Here is a 25417-nt window from a genome sequence, read left to right as displayed (position 1 = left end):
CAACTTGTATTTCAAAAAACATTAAAATTAAAATATGGCTCGTTTGCTATGAAACATTGGCTAGGGTGGAAGTTTGTTGTCATGCAATTACAGGTAAAACTTTTTTTTTTAATTAAAAAAGGTGTGTGCATGAACAGGTAAACAAATACCTGCACGCACACCTACAATGGATCTCAGATTTCCAGAACTTACGGGAGTCAGGAAAGTTCCAATTGAAGGGAGGAGACAAGACCACACAGCACAAAGGCATCCAGTCAAGCTCTGCCCAATGTGGATGGGAAACAGAGAGAGATTTAAATCTGTGGGCAAAAGTGCACACACAAAAATGCACAGTGAAAAATCATATCTATGCAACTCACATGCACATTAATGCCCTGGTTCAGGCCTAGGCAAACTTGGCTCTCCAGATGTTTTGGGACTACAACTCCCATCATCCCTAGCTAACAGGACCAGTGGTCAGGGATGATGGGAGTTGTAGTCCCAAAACATCTGGAGGGCCGAGTTTGCCTATGCCTGCCCTGATGTGTACACAGCCTTAAGAGTATCAGACATCTTTCTTCCTCATCTACAAAGTTCTCTTGTGCAATAATTTCAACTCGCCACCAGGCAGCACTGCACACACGCAGCAAAAAAAAAATCTCCCATCACAATGTGTAAGCAAAGAAGCAACAGCACACCGCCTCCAATAACAATGCATGAGACTATTTATTCTGGAGTCCTTTTTTTGAGAATTGTGCAATCTGACAGAGAGAAAATGGAGGTCAGCATGATTTTATTATCTCCCCGACTCTGCCCAGAAGAGAGAGGGGTGCATTTAGAAAGACAGGATTTGAACATGGAATAATAGATTTGTGACTTCCAAAACCTTTGTGTACTCTTACTCCGCCTCCGCCACACATTGCAAAGGGCTGATCCAATGGTCAGGAGGAAGCCAGTGGGATGAGAGATGAGTAAACATACAGCCTCATTTAGAAGCAGTGTTTGCCTGTGCAAGTGAAGAGTGCAAAGTCCATAGTTCTCTGCTGCTTAGCAAGGGAAGATTGTTTTGAACGACAACCTCAAAGGTAAACTCCAGCCTTCCCGTAAAGCACACACTTGGCACTTCTTCAGACCAGAAAACATTTGTAGAAGATCAGTCCAATCTGGCCAGTGGGTGTTGGACGCATACAGCCCAAAGCTATGCAAATTCCAGTGCAAAATCCCAAAGCTCCAGCATGCTTTTCTTGGATTCTATCTTCCACAATCAGACGCATTTCTGCTGGTCCCTCAAGACACGTGTCAAACAGCATCACCCAAATCTTGTTACATCCTGATGAGGCTGCCCCTCGTCTTAGCAGCAGAAATAGCAATACTGAATGAAACGCCTCTCCCTTCCTGACCCCAGAGTTTACAGGAGGGATGAAAATGTTGCTGCTGCTGCTGCGATTTCATTGCAGAGGGCGGAAGATGTGGCAAACAGTTTCTCCTCTGGGAGTTCACAGCAGCTACGGGGAACAGGAGGAGCCGGACATCCCAGGAAGCATGACATTACCTCTGCAGTCCACATACTGGTAGTTTTCAAAGGCCAACTGCTCCGAGTGAGCAAGGTATGAGCAAGTCACAGTACCCCTGCAGAGGGAGAGAAAGACCAGCTCAAAACGTTTGCAAATTGACAGCCGTGATGACTTCCCCAAGTCTAGTTCCCAACCTGACGCAACCCACCAAAGACATACGAAGCCCTCCCCTCCTCTTCACCACCTCCATCTTTCCAACCACAGCTTAATTCAAGTCTAGAGTTCAGGCCCAGGACTGTACAAGATACAGAAATGATTCCAGCCTTTGCCCTTTGGGCTTATAATCTACATTAGATAAGCAGGGAAGAGATGGGAGTCAGATGAAAGAGACCGACGACGAGCAGTAAGGACGCTGACGGGGGAAAGCCAGCCGGCAGGTGACACAAAAGCAAGCAAGGGGGTGGATAGGTTTGTTCTGGGAAGAGGAGAGTCAGGGATGGGGCTGGCCTTCAGGCTCAAAGGGGTCCTCAAACAGTGCTGGATCAAGGGGCAGATTAATTGGGCGGAGCTGCAATTTTGTTTCACTTTGGGCTGAAAGGCACAGCATAAATACTTAAAAATGAACACAACAGGGGCCTGATGGCCAAGGAGCTGGAGTGCAGCAAACAGGGTTTGTGTTAGGATAGTTCTGTTCCACCTTAAAGGGTCAGGCATGATTGTTGTGTATCCCATGCCTGTTTACTTCCAGTTCTGGCTGGGAACTTCCGTTTTGTATATAGCTTTTGTTCTAGCTGTTTTCCTGGATACGGAGGCACGCAGTCATGTTTTTCCTTTGTTCTGATCTACGTTGAATAAAGCTGTAAATATGCTCTCCTGTCTGCATCTTTTGTTGTGGAGACTCTGCTGAAAGGGTGTGCATGAGTCTTGGAATGTCTCTGAGGCTCGTGTCGCTAATTGACTGGTGCTGTTCCACGGGAGACCAGTGATCATCTGGAGACGACTGGGGGCCTGCCTGATGCCTCCGTCTCTCTGGCAGTACAGTGGTACCTCACAAGACGAAATTAATTCGTTCCGCGAGTTTTTTCTTCTTGCGAGTTTTTTGTCTTGCGAAGCACGGTTTCCCATAGGAATGCATTGAAAATAAATGCGTTCCTATGGAAACCGCTTGCCGGGCTGGCGGTGCGGAGAAGGGCTTTTCTCCCCACCGCCAACATTCAGAACAGCATTCTGAATGTTGGCGGTGGGAAGGAAAACCCTCCTCCCACCGCAAGTCTTCAGGACAGGTCCGGGAACAGACCGCGTTGCACTTCAGAACAGGCGCGTTGCGCTTCAGAACAGCCATCCGAAGGCTGGCGCGGGGAGAAGGGCTCTCCGCCCCACCGCCAGCCTTCGGAGAAGCCTTCCGAAGGCTGGCAGGGGGAGGAGGTCTCTCCGCCCCACCGCCAGCCTTCGGAGCAGCCTTCCGAAGGCTGGCGGCGGGAGGAGGTCTCTCCGCCCCACCGCCAGCCTTCGGAGGAGGTCCGAGGACAGTGGGGAAGACGCGCTGCGCTTCCCCGCTGTCCCCGGAGATTTCCCTATGGGCTTTTGTCTTGCGAAGGAAGCCCATAGGGAAATTCGTCTGGCGAAGCACCTCGAAAAACGGAAAACTCTTCTTGCGAGTTTTCCGTCTTGCGAGGCATTCGTCTTGCGAGGTACCACTGTATCCCAAAAACAGGTTATGGGCCCAGATTCACAGCTCTTACAGGAGAGTAAGATGCTGAAGACTGTGAGAGGTATGTGGAAAAGCGAGGCTGTGCATGGTGGGATTGGAAAGAGGGGGAGAAGAACGAATCAGGGTGCCAAGGAGGAGAATGTTAAAAGATTGAAAGCTGGTAGAGCTAGTGCAAGGACTTCTGGGGAAGGGTGACATGATATTGGGACCGAGAGGGAGAAAGTGGAGCTTAAAAGATGTCATGAATTGACTGGTGGTGGGAAGAAAATGCCCAGCCAGGAGCAGGGGACTGCCATGGGGAAATTTATGCTATTGGCTGGAGGAAAGCACTAAGGATGGAGCAGGGAGCAGGGCGGGAGAGGGAGAGCAGAAACTCGTCAGGTTACTGTCAAGGAAATGACGCTTACTGTATGTGCAGGAGAACATTGTGAACTTTTATTTTGGACCACGTGCAAATGTTGCTGAAAGAGAAGGGAAGATCATTAGTTTCCGGCTGCTTATGCCAACGCTTTGTATGCAGAACTTAACGGGGATGGGTTTTTCTGTCTCTTGTCACAAACAGGCCCATAGCTCTGGGGCGGAGCCCCTGTTCTGCATGCTGAATTTCCCAGGTCCTGTCCTCAGCAAACAGGTGGTTGGAAAGAAATACTGACACCCCGAAGCTAAATCTACATGGTATTGATTGGAAATGTGGCAAGAACAATGCAGGAGGCAGCAGTTCAACGTTGCTGGTCTCTGCAGCCACAGCAGACGCTGTGACTCTCCAGTGGTTGGACTTCACCCCTGGAGGCACACTCCATTGTGTCTTGAGACAGACAGATGCCAACCAACAGTCCTTGGCATCCCCAGTTGAAAAATATCTTAGGACGTAATACTGGGAAGACCTCTGGGCAGGAGCTGCTGCCAGTTAGGGCTGGACTAGATGTATTCGCTATAAAGGTAACACAGGTGTGATTGAAGTTACCAGGGTCCCTCACAAATGGTCTGTCTCCAGGTTGATGTTAAAGGTCAGTCCCTCAGTTACTGCATAAAGACCACAGCTCAAGTTCTGAAGCTGGGATATTTGTTTAATTTGTCAGTGTTTGTAAAAAGCAAAAAAAAAAAAAAAAAAAAGAAGGAAAGGGTTCTGACCTCCCTTTGTCTCCTCAGCCTGGTCCTCGGACCCTTGTCGGCACAAGAGAGTCCACGAGAATATCCTTGCAGAGTTTTATTCTTAAAAGTCTTTGTGCAAAACACGACTGTATAACTACCGTATTTTTTGCACCATAGGGCGCACCGGACCATAGGGCGCACCCAGCCCCCAAACAGGCAGCTCTCTGCAAGCCGTGGGAGCGCTCCCACTGCTTACGGAGAGGTCCGCGAAGCCTGGGCGCGCTGATCTCAGCGCGCGCAGGCTTCGGCATGCTGGCAACTCTCCGCAAGCAGCGGGAGAGCTCCCGCTGCTTGCGGAGAGGTCCGTGAAGCCTGGGCGCGCTGATCTCAGCGCGCGCAGGCTTCGGCATGCAGGCAACTCTCCGCAAGCAGCGGGAGCGCTCCCGCTGCTTGCGGAGAGGTCCGCGAAGCCTGGACGCGCTGAGCTCAGCGCGCGCAGGCCTGAGCATGCAGGCAACTCTCCGCAAGCAGCGGGAGCCCAGCGCTGGGCTCCCGCTGCTTGCAGAGAGGTGTGCGAAGCCTGGAGAGCGTGAGGGGTCGGTGCGCACCGACCCCTCTCACTCTCCAGGCTTCAGCGAAAGCCTGCATTCGCACCATAGGACGCACACACATTTCCCCTTCATTTTTGGAGGGGAAAAAGTGCGTCCTATGGTGCGAAAAATACGGTATACACACCAGCACCAACCAACCAACCAACCAACCAACCAACCAACCCAAACACCAGCCTCAGCTGCAAACTAACATTTCTCACTCTATATATACAACTTGGTGCAGGCCGCTGAGTCACGCTGACCCAGCTTTATTCGCATTAAAGAAACAGCGGCCATTTTAGCTGTGACATAATTGAGGAGCACACTCAGCAACACAGACAAGCGATAGATATATAGTTCTTTGCCGTTCTAATTTTCTGCCCTAGCTCCCCCCCCCCCCGCATCTGCACTACACAGTTAAAGCAGTGATTCAACAATCAATTCCTTTCTCCAAGGAGCTCTGGGTCTGTGAGGGTAACTGGGGGTCTCCTCGCAACTCTCAGCGGCACCCTTAACAAACTACAGTTCCCAGGATTCTCTGGGAGAAGCAGTGACTCTTTGAAGTGGTATGATATGGCTTTAAATGCATAATGCAGGCGGGATCTTAAGTGTGTCTCTTGTAGCTTCTCTAACAACTATCCTAGCTCTCTTATTATAGATATAGATATACCGTATTTTTCGCTCTATAGGACACACTTTTTCCCCTCCAAAAATTAAGGGGAAATGTGTGTGTGTCCTATGGAGCGAATGCAGGCTCCTTGGCTTCAGCGATAGCAATGCTTCGGTGCACACTGACCCCTCTCGCTCTCCAGGCTTCAGGGATAGCCGCCTGAAGCCTCTGGAGTGCAGCGGGAACTTGCGCTGCGCTCCGGAGGCTTCGGGTTCCTTTTGCTGAAGCCGGGAGAGCAAGACTCTCCTGGCTTCAGCAGAGAGGGAGAGCTGCGCAGCACCCCTTCAGCCAAGCGGGAGGAGAAATGGAAGGGGCTCCGTTTCTCCTGCTGCTTCGCTGAAGGAGCGCTGAGCAAAGAGGGGGAGAATTATTTTTTTCTTGTTCTCCTCCTCTAAAACAAGGTGCGCCCTATGGTCGGGTGCGTCCTATAGAGCGAAAAATACGGTAGATATAGATACCTAAGCATCTACTTAGTCTCACTGTGCCTCTTCCTTCACTGTAACCCACTAAACAGATACTAAGCCATCTGTCTGGATCTTGGGCAGTACTGACGGGCTTCAACTGGCTTAATTTGAAAGTCAATTTTAGCTGTGCTACATTACTGTAATGGGGACACTATGCATTATATAACTCAATAAAAAAAAATGCTGATATTTCCTTCTAAAATTGAAACATTTGTTTAAGAAATTGTAAGTTGTTCACACTTAAAAAGCAGTCATTTTGTTCAATGATTTTTTTTAACAAAGGCATCTCCCTTAGGTCTGAAACATATAAATTTGCCAGCCACAATTGGTTAAAGTCGTTATAAAAAAAAAATCCATCAATTGACAGCATAACTTGAATTGATATTTTTTTCCCCCAAGTGCAGGGATAGATTTCACAGACATACTTACTAAGTGTTATTATCCATGATTTTACTCGAGACACTGTAATGCATCTAAAAATAAATAAGAAAGAGCGAGTTAATTTGGGCTGCTTGTCTACTGCTTCTCTGCTACACACACTTTAGCATGGTCCTCACCTGAGCCCCATGTAAAGGTCTGATGTCCAGCTGTGTCGTCACAGTGTTTTTCCCAATCACCAGTGCCTTGTGCAAGACTTCGAGAGCAAGTTGAGACACATGCACAGTGTAAAAGTTGTTGTTTGTCACATTCAGCATATTCTAGAGAGAGAAAGACAGGTAGGCAGTATGAGTTATGTGGGATGAGTTGATAAATTTGACATCTTGGTACATGTGTGTCCATCTGTTCCGGGACTGAATATTTATCCCATAATTAGCACCCTGCTGCTGCTGCTGCCGCCCTATCCAAATGTATGATGCCATAGAAAAAGCGGAATGCCCAGTCTGTACATTAGATAAACACACAGGGGCAGAGAGGGAGAATACAGCAGGAATTGAGGCCAGGAGCAAAGGGAAGTCTGGATGAAATATGATTAAGGCATGGAGGAGGGCTAATCACAATGGATCCAGAAAGTATTTTGGACACACTGAAAAGGAAGATGCTAAAGATCAGGTGACCCATCTGATATGGTCTCACCTGTTCCGTGAGACCAGGGGTTAGCAAACTTTTTCAGCAGGGGGCCGGTCCACTGTCCCTCAGACCTTGGGGGGGGCGGACTATATTTTTTTTTGGGGGGGATGAACTAATTCCTATGCCCCACAAATAACCCAGAGATGCATTTTAAATAAAAGGGCATATTCTACTCATGTAAAACATGCTGATTCCCGGACCGTCCACGGGCTGGATTTAGAAGGCGATTGGGCCGGATCCGGCCCCTGGACTTTAGTTTGCCTACCCATGCGTGAGACCAACATGAACCATCTGTACAGAAGCTCTGTACAGAACATGGAACCGGCCCTGATATTTGGACTAGGTTAAGCCCAGTAGAAGATTCCTGTTAGGTACTACTTGAGACCCTATCCCCGATCCTAAGGAATGACAGGCAGAAGGGAAAGTCGATGAAAAGACTAGATCAGAAACAGTTTCAGGTGTAATAAACCTCACTCTCTTTGTAGAAACCAATCTGGTGTCCTCTGGGTGTCTTGTACTCACCCAGCACAGATTGATACAAGCAAAAATGGAAATGCCTTTGCCCACAAGATGCTGCTTGCTTCTGCCCACATCTGTATGGTGTGCCATGTACGTTTGAGTGTGATGTGCTGAGTATAAGGACTAGACCATGGGTAGGCAAACTAAGGCCCGGGGGCCAGATCTGGCCCAATCACCTTCTAAATCCAGCCCGTGGACAGTCCGGGAATCAGCGTGTTTTTACATGAGTAGAATGTGTCCTTTGATTTAAAATGCATCTTTGGGTTATTTGTGGGGCATAGGAATTTGTTCATTTTTTCTTCTTCAAAATATAGTCCAGCCCCCCCCCCAGGTCTGAGAGACAGTGGACCGGTCCCCTGCTGAAAAAGTTTGCTGACCCCTAGACTAGACAAAAAGGCGGTTTTAATTTTTCCTAATCTGATTTACAACAGGCTCCTTTAGTCACCTGCTCCTTTGTTCCTTAGATAAAGTCTTAAATTTGGGGCAAAGTTGAGTCCCACAACCTGCTTTGAACGTCACTTCTCAGCCTTGGAACATGTGCGGTGATAAAGGATGCCTCTTTTCATAGGCATAATGGATTTTTCCTCTGCACACAGCACAGTTACAACCAAGTTGCAGAGATCTCTGATCTAGAAGCCCCTCTAACTCAATAAGATGCATCTTCCAGGCAGCTCTGAGCCCAGTAATTGTGTTAAAACAACAACCACCCCACAACAACCCACAAATTTCGTTAAGAAACTAGAGAGATTTTGTGACATCAATGTGATCCAACCCCCAGGGACTCACAGTCATATTAAGGGTGATGCTGTAAGTAGAATTGTCAAAAGATATAGATGAGAAATTCAGTCCGGCAGGGACCACTGCAATGGAGCGTGGAAACAGGAAATACATCATGAGGCCTGTCATCAGCAGGCAGATAGCCACTGTGAGACATACGTACAGCTTCCTGCAAAAACAGGAGGAAGGCAGATTAGCAGTAGTAGAACCGCCACAAAAGAATCAGATTGTTGGCAGCAAAGTTAGGAAAGAGACGGTGGGAAGAAGGACAGGGAGCACCATCAACAAAGACACAGTGAACTTACGTTCGCCTGGGCTTGAGCCTCTGGTCTCCATACGGAATGAGGGCCACCAGCTGCTGTTCTTGTTCTAGAATAGGAGTGGAGAAGGAAGGGAGAGAGAGAATAAGCAAAGGTCTGGAAAACACCACTCAATGCAGGGGAGCACAGATCTGGTCCAATGAAGAGAACAGTATGTACATCTCAATGCAGAACATTGCATGTAATTTGGGCCATTTCCTTCTTAAGCAAGATGTAGCAGAACTTGTGAAGACATTCGTGTGTCTGTTTTAAAAAAAACCAGCTGTTTTAAGTATGTCTGGATCAGCTAGTTGTACAGGCTGGTGCCTTCAAGAGCTACTTGTTGGCTTCTGGGAAAGATCTGGCCGGTCAGTCTCGGAAACAGGATCCAGCGGGGCTCTTCCTACATTAGCTTTGGAAGAACCTGGGCAACACAAGCTGAAACTTACCTCGGGGGATCCTCCCGGTGCCCTGGCACGTAGGGCAGGTGACGGAGCCACGGCTGGCAGCGCCAACACAAGGAGCGCAGGACGCCTCTGCAACATTGCCTCCGTTGATGGTACCATAGTAGGGTGCTTCATCCTCATCACCCGAACTTTTCTCCCGTAGCGAGTCGCGTTCTCCTTTTTCTTCTTCGGCCTCTTCCTTGCCGCAGAGTTTCCTCAGCCACGAGAGGACTCTGTCCATTGTTTAGGGATGCTGTCTGACAAAGAGACTTTGATAAATGAAGATCTAAGGGTCTTGGGCAAGGGTCAGCAAACTTTTTCAGCAGGCGGCCGGTCCACTGTCCCTCAGACCTTGTGGGGGGCCAGACTGGTTTTTAGGAGGGGGGGAATGAATGAATTCCTATGCCCTACAAATAACCCAGAGATGCATTTTAAATAAAAGCACACATTCTACTCATGTAAAAACACGCTGATTCCCGGACCACCCACAGGCCGGATTTAGAAAGCGATTGAGCCGGATCCGGCCCCCGGGTCTTAGTTTGCCTACCCATGGTCTTGTGGATCCCCAAAGGCAGTACTTGATTTCTTAAATGAGCCTAGGATCAAGGACACCTGGAAGGCACACTTGGCACAACAAAATTACATTCCCCAGCAATACCTTTTTCCCTTTGTGACTACTACTACTACTAATAATAATAATTTTATTATTTATGCCCCACCCACTCTGGGCAGCTTTCTACACATAATAAAATGTCCAAGGTTAAAACTTCCCGATACAGGGTTGCCTTCAGATGTCTTCTAAAAGTTGTATAGTTATTTATCTCCTTGACATCTGCTGGGAGGGCGTTCCAAAGGGAGGACGGCACTGCCGGAAAGGCCCTCTGCCTGGTTCCCTGTAGCTTCACTTCTCTCAGGGAGAGAACTGCCCTACTCCTGGAATGTTTTACATCAGGGATGGGGAACCTGTGGTCCTTCAGATGTTGTTGGACTCCAACTCCCACCAGTTCCAGCTAGCTTAGTCAGGGGTCAGGGATGATGAGAGCTGTGGTCTAGCCATGTCTAAAGGGCCACACGTTCCCCATCACTGATATACATTTAAACGTGTTTGGCTCTTTTGGTTACCATATTTAAACTGCTGCTGTTGTTATATTTATTTATTCAATTTGGATCCTAGGGAGGTGTGGCTGAGGCAACCCAGGACTCAGCTAAATTGGTAAAGAAAAAGTGTTTTGTATGTGTTGTATATGCGATATAACACTGTGACACCAGGTGGTGGTGTAGAGTCCCATTTCCCCCCTACCGGATTTCCCTGTATGAGTTTACAACGTGTTTAACTGAATCGCCTCTTAGACATGTCTAGATCCAGCCTCAGTCAGATGGGTGGAGTATAAATAATAAAAGTATTATTATTATTACAACCTTAAGAACATGATTTACACAGCATAACAATAAAAACATAATACACATAATGATAATAAAATAACCACAACAACAGCCCCCCCCCTGCCCCTATTTAGTAGTTTAATGGCCAAAGGCTTGGGTAAAGAGGAATGTATTAACATTTGCATTTTCCCTCTGTGCCATTTTAGGAGGGTGAAAATTGTTGCAATTTTTTTTCCCCAGTGAGGGGGTCTTAAACATAAGTTTTTGAGAGTGAGGAACTTGAACCTGCTATTATTTTTGTGAATGGACAACATTTAGATTTGCAAGTCTACATTTGATGAAGAAGCACATAAAGTTCTTTGGGAAAACCAAATAATTATAATTTCACCTTCTGAAAATGTCAGGTTATGCTAAATAACAACAACAATAACAATAATATATAATTGTACTTGGCAATCATTTAAACAATTTTCTATGCAATTTCACACACATTTCACTCACCAAGCAAAACTAAATTATATTAATTTAACCAAAATACACCTTGAATTCCCATGTCATGTTACAACTTTTGAGCACCTCTCATTTTTGGAATTTGAAAAATTCAGCATGCCCTACTCTGTCATATTCAAACTCATCTCCTTCTGCCATTCAAACTTGTCTCCTCCTTCTCCCCTTTTCTCCCATTTCCTCCAGCCTTGTAAGTTCAAAAGCAATGCTTCAGAAAACTGAAGGCAGTTTGAAACCAGAGCCGTAGCTAGGTGATCTTGCGCCCCTGGCAAAACCATCCAGATTGAGCCCCCTAGACATGGACAAATGAGCTCTTATTTCTGCCTCTCCTCCAACCCTTCACCCATTCAATTCACCCTCTATTTATTGCAAGAGGCAATATTATAGTTCAAGGACATTGTTCCAGTGATGGAGAAGCACTTAAGGAACGTGAGAAGCAGGACCAATAGGGTGTGTGGCCTGGGGAGAATCTCAAGGGCCAGAGAGGAAGGCTCAGAGGGCCACATTTGGCCAATGGGCCTGAGGTTCCCCACCCCTAGGGCATAGGCTCATGCCACGTTTGCCTCTGGTCAGATACAGCATCACAGAATTGCAGAGTTGGAAGGGACATCCAACAGTCATTAGTCCAAACCCCTGCAATGCAGGAAACTTTTGCCCAACGTGGAGCGTTCCTGTTCAGGGTGCTAGCCAGCCAGCCAGCCAGCCAGCCAGGTAGCCAACCCTTCCTTCAGGAAACCATAAACTGTAAGAAGCTCAAGCAGGGATTCCACAATCTTCTGCTTTTCTTCTTCAACTGACATTTAACGTTTCGTTGCAACTGAGTATGCTCAGTCTTCACGTTAGGCTTTTTAAAAACTTTTTTTTTTTGTAGTTCTGCAAACACTGAGGTTCCCCCTAAAACATGTTAACTCATCCCTCTTGTTTCTCAGTTTCTGTCAGTGCTTGCCACCTGAGTTTGCAGTGAGAGAAGAAGAAGAAGAAGAGTTTGGATTTGATATCCCGCCTTTCACTCCCCTTCAGGAGTCTCAAAGCGGCTAACATTCTCCTTTCCCTTCCTCCCCCACAACAAACACTCTGTGAGGTGAGTGGGGCTGAGAGACTTCAGAGAAGTGTGACTGGCCCAAGGTCACCCAGCAGCTGCATGTGGAGGAGCGGAGACGCGAACCCGGTTCCCCAGATTACGAGACTACCACTCTTAACCACTACACCACACTGGCTCTCCAGAGGCACTTATTATTTATTGCTATTGTTATTTATGAAATTTGTATACCGCCCTTCATTCACAGATCTCAGAGAAAAAAAAACACAAGATTAAAACAAAACATATGTAATAAAAGCAATAACAAAACAAGCCAATGACCAATACGTAGTTGTTTTAAGCAGCAAATTCTGGAGATATGGCTTAAGAACAGCTGGCTTCGTGGGCATAGCCAGGATTTTTATGGGGCAGAACTGATGTGATTGGTATTTGTATTGTTTTACTTGATATGGAGGGGCAGCCGCCCCCTCCCCACTGCCCCCTTGGCTAAACCCATGGCTGGTTTCTTTCAGCAACTGTGCGAAGGGATACTCAACCTAACTTATTGGAAGGAGCTTGAGGAGGGCACAGTTCTTACCTGGCAGATGGGGAGCCAGAAGCAAGGAAAAATCACCCCCAGAAGTCCCTACTTAGGCCAAGTATCAGAGGTAAACACTAGCAGACTCCCAGAGCAGGCCCCAACCAGCGTCAGATCTTTAACATTTCCTCTAAGGAAGTCCTTTCAATGCCACAAATCATATCTAGGGGAGGCAAAGCAGGAATGACTGGCGGAGGAGGAGAAAAGAAAATTGGGTTGCAGGGGGAGAGAAAGGGGAGATATATGGTAAATTTGAGAAATCATTTATCACCAGGTTTCAAACACTGCTGTTGAATTCCCACCTACCCTCAGAAGAGGAATTGTGGTACCAAATAGTATGGGAAACAGCCCTACTAGAAAAATTAACCACTAAACTGAAACTGACATGGGGAGAAATAGAAGACAACGCCTTCACCCCGGTATGGCTCCCCTTTATCACATACACAGCCCAACAAGACAAGGACAAAAATCCACCAACAGCATACAAATCAATATGGCTAACCTGATCCAAAACACCCACCCACCCCACTCACACATGAAAACAAAGACCACCGCAGCCAACCACAAATGAACAACCACACCCTAGGCCAACCCCAACCTCTCTCACCACCAAAGGAACACAAGCGAAAAGCAGAGAACCTGCACAAGCAACGCTGACACCAAACCCTAAATATAGTAAGTAAAATAGAAACATCGCCACCCGACCCCACCCCCACCCATCTTCCCCCTCCACCTCTTTCCCCCTTTTCTTCCTAATGTCTCAACAAATGAAACTGATTTGTAAAAATGTTACATGGGGGGAAATACGAGAGAGAGACATTGCACACACTTTTGTAAATCAAGAAAATATTTAATAAAAAAAAGAAGAAAAGAAGAAGAAGAAGAGGAATCATGGATTTCTGCTGGGTAGGGTCACATGTGTACTCAAAGACATAGAGATAAGTTCAACAGGGTAAAAATGGAGAGTGAACATTTTTCAGCAAGTCCTCCTGCTAACTCAAATTTACCAACAAAATAAATGTATATTCTACCAATTCAAATATTTTACAAACATTCCCAGTTGTGGGGGCTACTAGATACACGGTGTTAGAAACTACAAAGTGTTGACGTTTGACTTAGTGAACTATAACTTTTGAATTTAACATTAATTAGCAGTGTTTATCTTTCATAGCTTTTACAACTTCAGATATTAAACTGTTAATCTGATTTTGACCTGTGCTGATTGAGGCATCTGCTCTGAATCAGGTTCAGTGATAACAAGGCTTAGACAAGATAGAGTCCTGCTCAAGAACCTAGCCAACCTCTGGTTTCCTCAACCTTCTATAAAGAACGGAAAGAAAAAACTGCAGACTCAATATGAGCCACGGCTCACAAAAGTCACAATTCAGAAAAGTATCTCTCAACCTATGCAAAGCTTTCCCCCAGTTCCAAACTTGTGCCGATCTATTCTATTTTAAAACAGTGTGGATTCTCAATACCTCTGCCTAGCCGAGAGCAAAGTTTAGCGGCCAGAACAAGGACTGCATATCTGGGATTAGAAAAGGAGCAATTCTAGATAAACACACTCTTTTTATAAACTGACTACAGGAGAGATTCAGCTCTTTTAAAAGGGGCAGGCTTCATTCACACACAAAGGAGACTTATCCCCTTCTTTGTGTTTTAATGGGCTGAGCTGTTCCTTCTATTCAAAAACTGAAGATCACCTAGAAAGGTAACCCAGAAATACAGGTTGCACATACCTCACAGGATGAGCGCTGAAAGCAGCATGAAGGCTTGGGAGTAGTGCTGCCAACTCTTCAGTCAACCTCTGTCACTGTGCCTTTAACAAGCAGATTAACAAAACATTAGCAGGTGGTAACACTTCATCCTCAAACTGTGAAGAGTTTTAACTACTGATTTCACTACAATTTAGATTAGCTGCTGTAAATAAAGCCCAGGAGCATCCCAGGCTGATGAGAAGGCAACCCTACTTGGGAAGATATATACCAGGCATGTCCAACTGGTTGATCGCGGGATCCATATTAAGAGGTGTGGCACGCTGACGTTTATTTCCTCCCCGGCAAGGAGGGCAAAGAGATGGGCTCATTTGTCTACTGGCTGCTGTAGTGCTGTGTGCTATTGTCAGCGGTGGACAACTCTGGTCAACCCTCCCCCCCAAAATGCCAAGGGGTAGCTCACTGCCTTTCCTATATACTGGGAGTAGATTGCAGTATCTTGGGAGTTGGACGTACCTGATATAGAGCAAAAAGGGGGGCAGGGAGCTAAACGTGGACAGAAAAGCAAAGAGTGACCAGGTTTGAAGCTTGTTTGGAAAGATTAAGGAGTTTCGGCTGGCAAAAGTAGCTTTAGATGGGGCTGAGATTACCTTCCTGCCTGTAGTAGTATAAAACCATAGAAATGTACAGTGGTACCTCAGGTTAAGAACTTAATTCGTTCTGGAGGTCCGTTCTTAACCTGAAACTGTTCTTAACCTGAGATACCACTTTAGCTAATGGGGCCTCCCGCTGCCACCGCGAAAGATTTCTGTTCTCATCCTGAAGCAAAGTTAACCCGAGGTACTATTTCTGGGTTAGTGGAGTCTGTAACCTGAAGCATCTGTAACCCGAAGTACCACTGTAGTTGGAAGGGACTCTAAGGGTCATCTAGTGGGTCTTCCAACATTAAAAAAAAACCAAACCACATTAAAAGGCTTCCATATAGAGGGCTGCTTTCAGATGTCTTCTTAAAGTTAGTTACTCATCTCCTTGGCATCTGATGGGAGGGTATTCCACAGAGCGGGCACAACTATCGAGAAGGCCCTCTGCCTGATTCCCGGTAACCTCAATTCTCGTAATGAGGGAACCGCCAGAAGGCCCTCGGAGCTGGACCTTAGAGTCTGGGCTGAACGATGGGAGTGGAGACACTCCTTTGGGTATACTGGGCCAAGGTCGTTTAGGGCTTTAAAGGTCAGCACCAACACTTTGAATTGTGCTCGGAAACGTAAAAAGGTAAAGGTAAAGGACCCCTGACAGTTAAGTCCAGTTGCTGACAGCTTTGGGGTTGCGGCGCTCATCTCACTTTACAGGCTGAGGGTAGCCGGCGTTTGTCCGCAGACAGTTTTTCTGGGTCATGTAGCCAGCATGACTAAGCCACTTCTGGCGCAAGCAGAGCAGCGAACAGAAACGCCGTTTACCTTCCCGCCAGAGCGGTACCTATTTATCTACGGTACTTGCACTTTTGGGCGTGCTTTCGAACTGCTAGGTGGGCAGGAGCTGGGACCGAGCAACGAGAGCTCACCCCTCTTCTGATCGGCAAGCCCAAGAGGCTCAGTGGTTTAGACCACAGCACCCCCCGCGTCCCTCTTGGAAATGTCTTTCAAGACTGGTGTTATGTGGTCTTGGCAGCCGCTCCTAGTCACCAGTCTAGCTGCCACATTCTGGATTAGTTGTAGTTTCCGGGTCACCTTCAAAGGTAGCCCCACGTAGAGCGCATTGCAGTAGTCCGAGAGGGAGATAACTAAAGCATGCACCACTCTGGCGAGACAGTGTGCAGGCAGGTAGGGTCTCAGCCTGCGTACCAGATGGAGCTGGTTGACAGCTGCCCTGGACACAGAATGGACCTGCCCCTTCACAGACCACTGTGAGCCGAAAATGACTCCCAGGCTCATAGCTGTCAACCTTCCCTTTTTTTGCGGCAAATTCCCTTATTCTAGCACCATTTCCCACTGCTATCCCGGATTGTTAGATATCCTGTAGAACTGTCCCTGGGACAGGTGAGGCTGCTCATCCCTTATTTTTGAGGCTGCTGATCCCTTATTTTTGAGGCTGCTGATCCCTTATTTTCGAGGCTGCTGATCCCTTATTTTCGAGGCTGCTGATCCCTTATTTTCGAGGCTGCTCATCCCTTATTTTCGAGGCTGCTCATCCCTTATTTTCGAGGCTGCTCATCCCTTATTTTCGAGGCTGCTCATCCCTTATTTTCGAGGCTGCTCATCCCTTATTTTCGAGGCTGCTCATCCCTTATTTTCGAGGCTGCTCATCCCTTATTTTCGAGGCTGCTCATCCCTTATTTTCAAATCTGAAAGTTGACAGCAGCTATGCCCAGGCTGCGCACCTGGTCCTTCAGGGGCACAGTTGCCCCATTCACGACCAGGGAGTGCCCTAACCCCAGAAACAATCCTTCTGTCTTGTCAGGATTCAACCTCAATCTGTGATCTGCCATCCACCCTCCAACCGCATCCAGACAAGCACCTTAACTACTCCCTGTTTGGTTCCCCGGTTTGCTCAACCAGGCCATGTTGTTGCCAGTTAAGAACTTTGCAAAATGGCCCTTGTTCCTCCTCCTCCTCCTCGCAAAATGCCACCTTAGGGCCAAGGAAGGCGAGGCTGACATGCGCTTCCCCGGCGAGCCCGGGAAGGGGGCTCTTGGGTGCAGTTTGGGGAGGGATCGGGATCCTTCCCCCAGACCCGCCGCCGTGGCAGGGGGGTTTCAAGCGTTTAAATTTGACGATCCGGTTGTCGAGACGCAGAGAAAACGAGAGCCAGAAAGAGGAAATGGCAGGACAGTCGCAACAGCAAAGAAGAAGAGGAGAAAGTGGCAGCAGGGGAAGGAAGCGAGGGGGCGAGGGTCGCACGCGGCCCCTCAGAGGAGACCCAAAAGGGACACCTGCTCACCGCCTGAGGAGAGCGGCCAGGCTGCTGCAGCGTCCGGCGGACTCCGGAGCGAAGCGAAAGCGAAAACCGGCGGCGCCTCGCCCTCCTCCGGCCACCAAGAGGGCGACAGCCGAGCGGCTCCACCCCCGGCGGGCATTTCCCGCCCGAGAAGGGGGCGATGGCGGCGCTCCGCTCTTGGCTTTCCCCTCAGCGACTGATTTTAGCCGGTGCTTAGATTGGGGGAGCCGAGCTCGGACCCTGCCGGGCTTTCGCCCCGAAAAAAGGATGGCTAGTCCGGCCACGCCGCTGGCATTTACTCGCGAGTAAGCGCGGGCGCCCTTTACTCGAAAGTAAAGCGTCCCGCAAAAGGCGGCATAGCGTTATATTCTCCCCTGGTCCATTAATGGCGACGGCCGCAGCTTCGTGGGTGAATCGCCCCAGGGCTTCGAATAAGTCGCCTTCGGGGTTCGAAGATGCGTGTTGTTGCCCTTTCCCACGTCATGGTTGGCCAGCATCTACTAGCGGCCCTAGGCTGCGTGAAGGTTGGCGCGTTTCGAAAATGCCTATACTCTACTCGGTTTTTAAAGCGTCTTTTGTTTTAAGGCATTTGAGATTCGCTTCTCAACTTGTAACTGAGGTAATGGCCTGAAATGTTCAAAGTTTAGTTTTTCACTCGCTTTCTCCCCACCCACTTTGCTACTTTTTTTTTTGCGCTCAATTCAGAACATAAACCCCTTTATGCTCACTCCATTTATGCTCCTTCCAAAGTCCTCTTTTTTCACCTGGAGGGCAGCCATGGCAACTGGGCAAAGCCGTCCTTCCAGTTGCACTCACTGCTCTGAGAGGAAATTGAGAAATTCAGACTTTTCCATGGAATTTCCTCATTATGTCTGCGCCTCCTCAGCAGCAAACCAAGATCCCCATTGTTCTCCCTATGGTGAAAAAAGCACAACCTGTTTCCCATGACCACGCTACTGAAGCACAGTTTTACAATATCTAGATTTAAGGTGATGAAACACCAGCAGCCCAACTTTCCACCAGAGATATCTTCCGCCACAGAACATAGTGAAATTAGTCACCAGCTTATTGAGAAATCCTACTTTGTCGAATTGGGGTTACGCCCAGGAAAGTGTGCCAAGGACAGTGGCTCTATTTGTGTTTATTATTATTATTATTATTATTATTATTATTATTATTATTATTATTATTCTACACATGCCTTGCAAAAAGAGCTAAAAAAATTATAGAAATGCAATCAAGGAGTCCAAAAATTGGAAAGGTTTGCCAAGGAGGACGTGGTTTCTTTCACCACATCCATAACATTCATGCGGTACTTTTACCTTTTCATACCATAAATAAGTGTGCCAACCAAAAATATTATTATGACCTAAGTCTAGAATATGTGAATTCTCCAATATCATCCATTCTTTCAGCCAACAAAGACAAGATGCTTCATAGTATAATCTCATATCTGGCAGGGAGAAACCTCTCTCTTTTGCCATCTATCAGTGTTTTATATTTTATTCTTGGTTTTTTCCCCCTTGCCAAATATATTTAGAAATATCTTTTTGCCATGTATTGAAACACCTTGCCAATCACCGGAATTGTTTGAAAGAAAAAAAAAAACATTCTAAATAATACATTCATTTTTATGGTCGACAGACTCAATACTGCCTAATAGTGAAACATTCATTCTGTTCCAAATAACTTTCCAGCTTTTTAAATACTTATCTTTATACAGATTTATATTATTTGCTGTTACCCATACGCCTAAATACTTAGCCTTCCTTCCAATCTTTAATCCAGATGCATCTGGATTTATTTTTACTCTCATCATTCATATTCTTAACCAAGAGTTTGGTTTTATCTTTATTAATCTTAAGACCTGTTGCCTCACCAAAAATTTTTATCCCTTGTAAAACTTTCGTGATTGACTCTGTTGGTTCTTCTACCGATAATCACCACATCATCTGCAAATGCTTTTAATTTATATTGTCTCTGTCCCACTCTTCTACCTTTAATATCTTGATTACATCTTGTTCTTTGTGCAAATACTTCTAAAACCACTATAAACAATATTCATTCAGACACAAGCTAGGTGCAAGAAATTGCAGGGCATGCTATGGCAGAGAAGTCCCCAAACCTGTCCAGTCCTGATCTTGGGAAGCAAATTCATCTCACCTGACATTAATGCTTATGAGAGGAGCTGCTTGCCCAAGTCCAGGCTATTGGGGGCTTTCAAAGGTCAAAACAGCACCCAATTATGTTTTGTAATTTTATTACAAGTAAATAATAATGACAAAAACAAAGGTAAGGTGTCCCCCACCCCAGCCTTCTCCTGAAAATAATAATAATGCAAGAGTTAATAACATTTTGCCAAAGATTACTGTGTGTGCCTGGCAGTTTTAAACTAGGCTTACCAATAAACGTGTACCAAATCTCAATAAACTAATTGTTTTTGTTGTCCCTTTGAAGCCTGCGTCCGTTTGGCAAGTTTCTCCATCGGAGCAATGGACCAAATTTGTCGTTGCTATTGGTAAACTGCCCAAGCTCTTCCAGCTGTGTGCATCTGGTTACCTCGCTGCCACCGACAGAAAAATAAGCAGCTCTTTATGTGGTTAAGTCTCTGTTCTCCCCATGAAAAAGCCAGCTAATTATTAAACACTTGTGCTATAAAAATTGTCCCTTGGTTTGCTTAAGACAGGCATGGCTCCCATCATACCTAGCTAACAGGGCCAGTGGCCAGGGATGATCATTGCAGTCCCAAAACATCTGGAGGGCCAAGTTTGGCCATGCCTTAAGTCAACCCTTGAGGATATTTGAAGCAGTTTGCTTAGTTTGTTGACTGTTGTGCTTTCCCCACTTCTTTTCAACAGTGGGTTGTGCATCTAGCAAACAATCTGCTGAGTTGTTGTTTTTTAAAGAGAGAGCTGTTTCAGAAGCTCTTTCAAAAAAACCAGGGATACATTATTTGAAAAGTATTACCACTGCTGTTTCCCGAGACAGATGTACACGTACAGGGCTCCCACAGACTTCTGGCTCTGGGTTCAGGGGTGCTGGGCTTGAGCAAAACAACAGAGTGCCATGCATTAAGGCAGCACTTAAATTATCTTAGCACCTCTGATGGCAAGGGGAGAGGCAACCTTTTATACAAAGCTTGTTCAGTGTAATGTTGTTTTCTTGTAAGCAAATCCTCAGACCTACTCCATGTGTGTCCCCCCCCCCCAAAGAAAAATAGGTGCCAGAACTCACTATGAAGTTGTTATGGGAAAGCCAGCCAGATGGGCGGAGTATAAATAATAAAATTAATTTTATTATTATTACTACTACTACCACCACTACCACAGGGACGCGGGTGGCGCTGTGGGTTAAAGCCTCAGCACCTAGGACTTGCTGATTGAAAGGTCGGAGGTTCGAATCCCCGCGGCGGGGTGCGCTCCCGTTGCTCGGTCCCAGCGCCTGCCAACCTAGCAGTTCGAAAGCACCTTCAGGTGCAAGTAGATAAATAGGGACCGCTTACCAGCGGGAAGGTAAACGGTGTGCTGCGCTGGCTCGCCAGATGCAGCTTGTCACGCTGGCCATGTGACCCGGAAGTGTCTGTGGACAGCGCTGGCTCCCGGCCTATAGAGTGAGATGAGCGCACAACCCTAGAGTCTGGCACGACTGGCCCGTACGGGCAGGGGTACCTTTACCTTTTACCTTTACTACCACTACAGTAAGTTGCTAGGCGACTCGGGACAGCCCTGAACAAATGCCAGTTTGAGAACAGCTACATTCAGCACCCGGGGAGGTGCTAAAAACCAAGGCAAGCTGTCCCTTTAGCTGGTATAGGGGTTGCCTCTGGTTCTGGTGCTGGTCAAATGTTCCCCCGCCTCTCTCCTCTTAGGTTCAGACGGATAGCTAGGGCAGCTTGGAAGGCCCTTGCGCAAATGCATGCTTGGGCAATGACGGAGGCCTGGCTGGAAAACTTGGAAGCCCATCGCTGCTACATGGGAGACGGACTGAAGAAAAGGAAATATGAATACACGTAGCTTGACCAAATGCAGCTGGGAGCTTGGTGAAGTCGTAGATAAAAAATTGTAGATTCGCCCATGCTGGTCAGCTTCCATTTTGATTTGAAATGTTTGTTTTTTGGGCTTCTTAGAAGGAGAATCCGTGGGGGGGGGGTGCCAGTCCTCAATGGCACCCACCTGAGAGGTGCCAGAAATGCGCCCCAGCTGAAAAAAAGCACTAGACCTACTGCCACTGAATATAAACAAGTGTGCCTCACTCAAGAAGCCCTGCCACCCCAATTTTACTTGAAATGTTTCATTTCAGTGGAAGTTACTTTTCTCGAAATAAGGTTAAGAATGGTTTCCCTCATAAACCCCACCCAGCAAGGAACGTTTGGTGAGCTGGTTTTATTTTCATAAAGGAAAGGCTACTTATTTAATGTATACTTTATTTTAACATTTGTCACACCCCAAAGACTGTTCAAAGTGTTTATTCTAAGCAATATACAAAGATCTTAATATTTGCACTTTTTAAAATTATCATCCATGCACCCCTCTCATAAAATATATGAAGCCAACGAAAGAAAAGTTCAGCTTTTATGAAACCTAAAAAGAAAGATCTCTCTACCAGGGTTAACAAGAGGTTTGCCAATAGGATTGGTAGCAATAGAACTAATTCAAGTCAAATAATATGATCTACCTAGGAATACCAAGATTCTCACCCATCAACCCAAAGCAAAATAAGTCCTAATCTGGTGATCTCTGATCAGAGATATGTAGCTTTCCATGCACAAGTTAAATGAGGGTGGGGAAAGCCAGTGCACTGCAGAAGTAGGTGTTTCGTTTCGTTTTCCCTCTTCTAAAGCAAAAAGGGGTCTTAATCGCTTCCATCATTTCTGAATTTTTCCTCCCAATCATATTAGCCCAAAGTCACAGGAAAAAAACAGACCTGTGTTTACCCCACAGCACAAAAAAACAGGTATGGGTTCAGCCACATCTCCGAGGGTAGGTGTGACTTTTTTAAACGATAGCAGCCATTCTTTTTATATTGTTTGAAAAGTCAAAGGAGCACCTGAGAGCTAAATAATCCAGTTGGAATGGGCACACATCCTGTTTATTCAATGGGGTTTGGGCAGAACTTTCTTCAGTCTCTTTTCCCTGATGGGAAGGGGGAAACTTCCTCCCTTAATGCCATCTCTGATCCAGCAATTCCTCGTGTTCTTTTATGCTCAAAATTATGCAAATGCATATTTAAGGGCTTTATTAGCATGTTGAAATTGAATAAACGTTTGTTAAAAACTGTGCATTCCCCCCCCCCCAAAAAAATTGGTCCATTGGCTGGGCAGGGTGAGTCAGAAATCTTGGATGTGAGAGTCTAGTCATCTAAACAAGAGGAATGGGTCTACAAAAATAGTTTTGTGTCGTTTCCCCCACCAAGCATGTCTTGACCATGTGTCAATCAAATACTTAAGTTATAACAGCTATTAATAATACCTCTAAAGATTTACACAGGAGGAGCAACTGCTCTTTGTTTTGGTATTTTTATGGCAAACCACCCACCCAGTCTTGCTACCGACTTTGCTCCTTTCATAGTCTATTTCACTCCCAGTAACTAACAGCAAACAGCAGCATTTAGATTTTGATGGGACTGGCCAAGAACGCCAACAGCTAGACTATGACGAATGCATTTTAAGGTAGCGTCTGCAAAACACAACATGAAAATGCTGGTGGAATTATTGCTCCAACAAAATGCAGGATGATTCCAAAACTAGAGGACAAACAGCTCCACCACTGCCTTCATGAGAGGACAGAATCTGGAAGAGCTGGTCTTTAGTTTAGCTCCACCGCTGCCACCACCAGATGGGCAGGAACAATACAGGATGGCCCCCTCAAGTCTCTGGTAATTGCTTGCTTGCCGCTCATGAACGAAAGCCCTAAAATTCTTAGGAACACAGCTCACTTGTATTTCGTGTGTACATTCGCCTCTTTTTACTACAACAAAATCTGGTATTATGCCAGTTTGGGGAAGGAACAACCCTTAGTGTTTTAAAGAAATCCTAGCGCCCGAGTCATTGGATACTGGTGGTAGTGGTGGTGATGAACCATGATGCAATGCGAAACAGAAGCCAAGCCATCTCTGCTGTGCTGGAACAGAAGGGAGCTGGAAGCTGCTGGTGCCATTTACTGCTCAGGTTTTAATGAGCACGGTGAGGGAAAAGGTTCAATACTGGTTTTCGTACCAATCGCTGTGACTCAGTTGCAGCAACTCAGTGACAACTTGGGAAATATCACAGTTGTGTTTCCGTAGCAGCCTGAGGTTAAGGTGCCGGTCGCAGAAGCCCATCTCGCTCAGGTTGGCTAGGAAGGGGTTCATTTGCTCCTCTGTGGCCACAGGAAGAGCCTTGAAGGATGGAAGGAGGAGAACGATCAAAACCAGGAAACGTGCATGCTAACATCTAAGGTTCTCTGCCAATGCTTTTCCCAATCTGTACCCATGAAATAAATCTCCACCTCCCACAGGAGAGGATGTTATCTTGGCAATTATTAATTATATTCATATCCCACCTTTCCTTCAGGAAACCCATTTCCCCCCATTATTTTATCTTCACAACGGACAAAATATACAGGTTACTCTTCCCACTCACTCCACAGTCAGCAGCATTTCAATAACAGAAGGCTTTTATATCACTCTGGTGGGTGAAGCTACCACTCCCATTTTGATCCTGCCTATTTCTGCAGCACTATGAGGGACGCGGGTGGCGCTGTGGTCTAAACCACTGAGCCTCTTGGGCTTGCTGATCAGAAGGTTGGCAGTTCGAATCCCTGTGATGGGGTGAGTTCCTGTTGCTCGGTCCCAGCTCCTGTCAGCCTAGCAGTTCGAAAGCAAGCCAAAAAGTGCAATTAGATAAATAGGTACCACTCTGGCGGGAAGGTAAATGGCGTTTCTGTGCGCTGCTCTGCTTTCGGTGTTCCACTGCGCCAGAAGCGGCTTAGTCATGCTGGCCACATGACCCAGAAAAACTGTCTGCGGACAAACACCGGCTCCCTCGGCCTGTAAAGCGAGACGAGCGCCGCAACCCCAGACATCTGCGACTGGACTTAACTGTCAGGGGTCCTTTACCTTTGCGATTTAAGGGATTTCTGGAATCCTTGCTGCCAACTATAGGTGCGACAGGACATTTCCTACTATCCCCATCTCCTCTCCTCTCTGACCGCATAGAGCGGGTGGGAAGGTAGCTCCACCTTTGCTCACACAGCCAAGTTCCTTTCCCAATCGCTATCTATTAATTTTTAACAGGACGGAGGACTGCGTGTGCTTGCTTCTCCCACTGCCCAGCTGTCGCCAAATGGAAGAGAGAGCACCAGTCAACCAGAATGCAATGGGAGCAAGTAAAGTTTTCCACTCTGGTTCTGGAGGACGGTGAGACACAGGAGGCTAGTGGCAACTAGTCCAAAGAACAAAGCAGCTCATGGCTGCAGTCTGACAGAACAAGGCAGGTGACTGTCCCAATGAAATGATACAGCACCAACTTGCTGGCGCCAAGGGCCATCTGTGTGATGCTGCAGGTCTTCCGAAGCCATTTCAAAATGGCTTGTCCAGATGGGCCAGGGCCGTGTGAGCATTCAAGGGAGTTCCTAAAACAAGGGAATCCTTGTTTTAGGAAGCTACCCTCCTCCTTGCTTTTCCTGATAGCCCACGGCTTCCAAGGAATCCACAACTACAAGGTTGAGCTTTCAACATTCTGGAGATCAGAGCATCAAACCCGGAGTCTTCTGAGCCATCCAGTGCTGGTTTGAGACACCAGCAATTGACCTCTTCACATACCTGCCCAACAACAAACTTCCCTATTTTCTGTCCAGGTTTCCATCAGAGGAAGTCTAATCTGACTACGGGGACATACTCCTTCTTAAAGCAACATTTAAACATTTAAACATTTATTTATCTGGTGGCCAACATCTTGCTCCTGGACATAGCAATCCCTGGTGCCACATGTTATCAAGTTCATTTTGCAGCCACAAAAGCTAGAACCCTGTTTTCACGTGCACGTAACACCAAATTTGTACTTGCAGTGTGACCGTGGAGAGACAAAATACGCAAACTCTGCTCCGATCCCTTTCTTGCCCATTCTAGAGGGAGCATTATCAACCTAAGGAGCGG

The 25417-nt window shown here is 46.7% G+C and overlaps 2 protein-coding genes across 7 annotated transcripts in view; both read right to left on the bottom strand.

Annotated features, from left to right (window-relative positions):
* Nucleotides 1-686: 686 nt before the first annotated feature.
* TMEM106A (transmembrane protein 106A) lies at nt 687-18390 on the bottom strand. 6 transcript variants are annotated; one of them, XM_053361727.1, is made up of 10 exons: nt 18013-18390; nt 14375-14454; nt 12636-12822; nt 9133-9386; nt 8690-8753; nt 8394-8553; nt 6578-6718; nt 6450-6493; nt 3612-3665; nt 687-1608 (listed from the first exon to the last, which is right to left on the bottom strand). In XM_053361727.1, the coding sequence occupies exons 4-10, from the start codon at nt 9368-9370 to the stop codon at nt 1485-1487; spliced, it is 825 nt and encodes a 274-aa protein (XP_053217702.1). In that variant the 5' UTR covers nt 9371-9386; nt 12636-12822; nt 14375-14454; nt 18013-18390; the 3' UTR covers nt 687-1484. The 6 variants fall into 6 exon arrangements, with proteins under 6 accessions (XP_053217702.1, XP_053217703.1, XP_053217699.1 ...); XM_053361728.1 differs by having other exon boundaries at nt 18049-18390; XM_053361724.1 differs by lacking the exon at nt 18013-18390 and adding an exon at nt 17288-17408.
* Nucleotides 18391-21690: 3300 nt separating this feature from the next.
* NBR1 (NBR1 autophagy cargo receptor) overlaps nt 21691-25417 on the bottom strand; it is a 28515-nt gene continuing 24788 nt past the window's right edge. Inside the window, exon 21 of the mRNA XM_053361919.1 lies at nt 21691-23659. Within this exon, the coding sequence (XP_053217894.1) occupies nt 23480-23659 (180 nt within the window). The 3' untranslated portion in view covers nt 21691-23479. The remainder of the gene's footprint in view (nt 23660-25417) is intronic.

This window comes from Podarcis raffonei, chromosome 13 (assembly GCF_027172205.1).
Source record: "Podarcis raffonei isolate rPodRaf1 chromosome 13, rPodRaf1.pri, whole genome shotgun sequence".
In the NCBI taxonomy this organism is placed as follows: domain Eukaryota; kingdom Metazoa; phylum Chordata; class Lepidosauria; order Squamata; family Lacertidae; genus Podarcis; species Podarcis raffonei.
The sequence above is the reverse complement of the archived record's forward strand: the minus strand, read 5'-3'. Positions and strand labels throughout refer to the sequence as shown.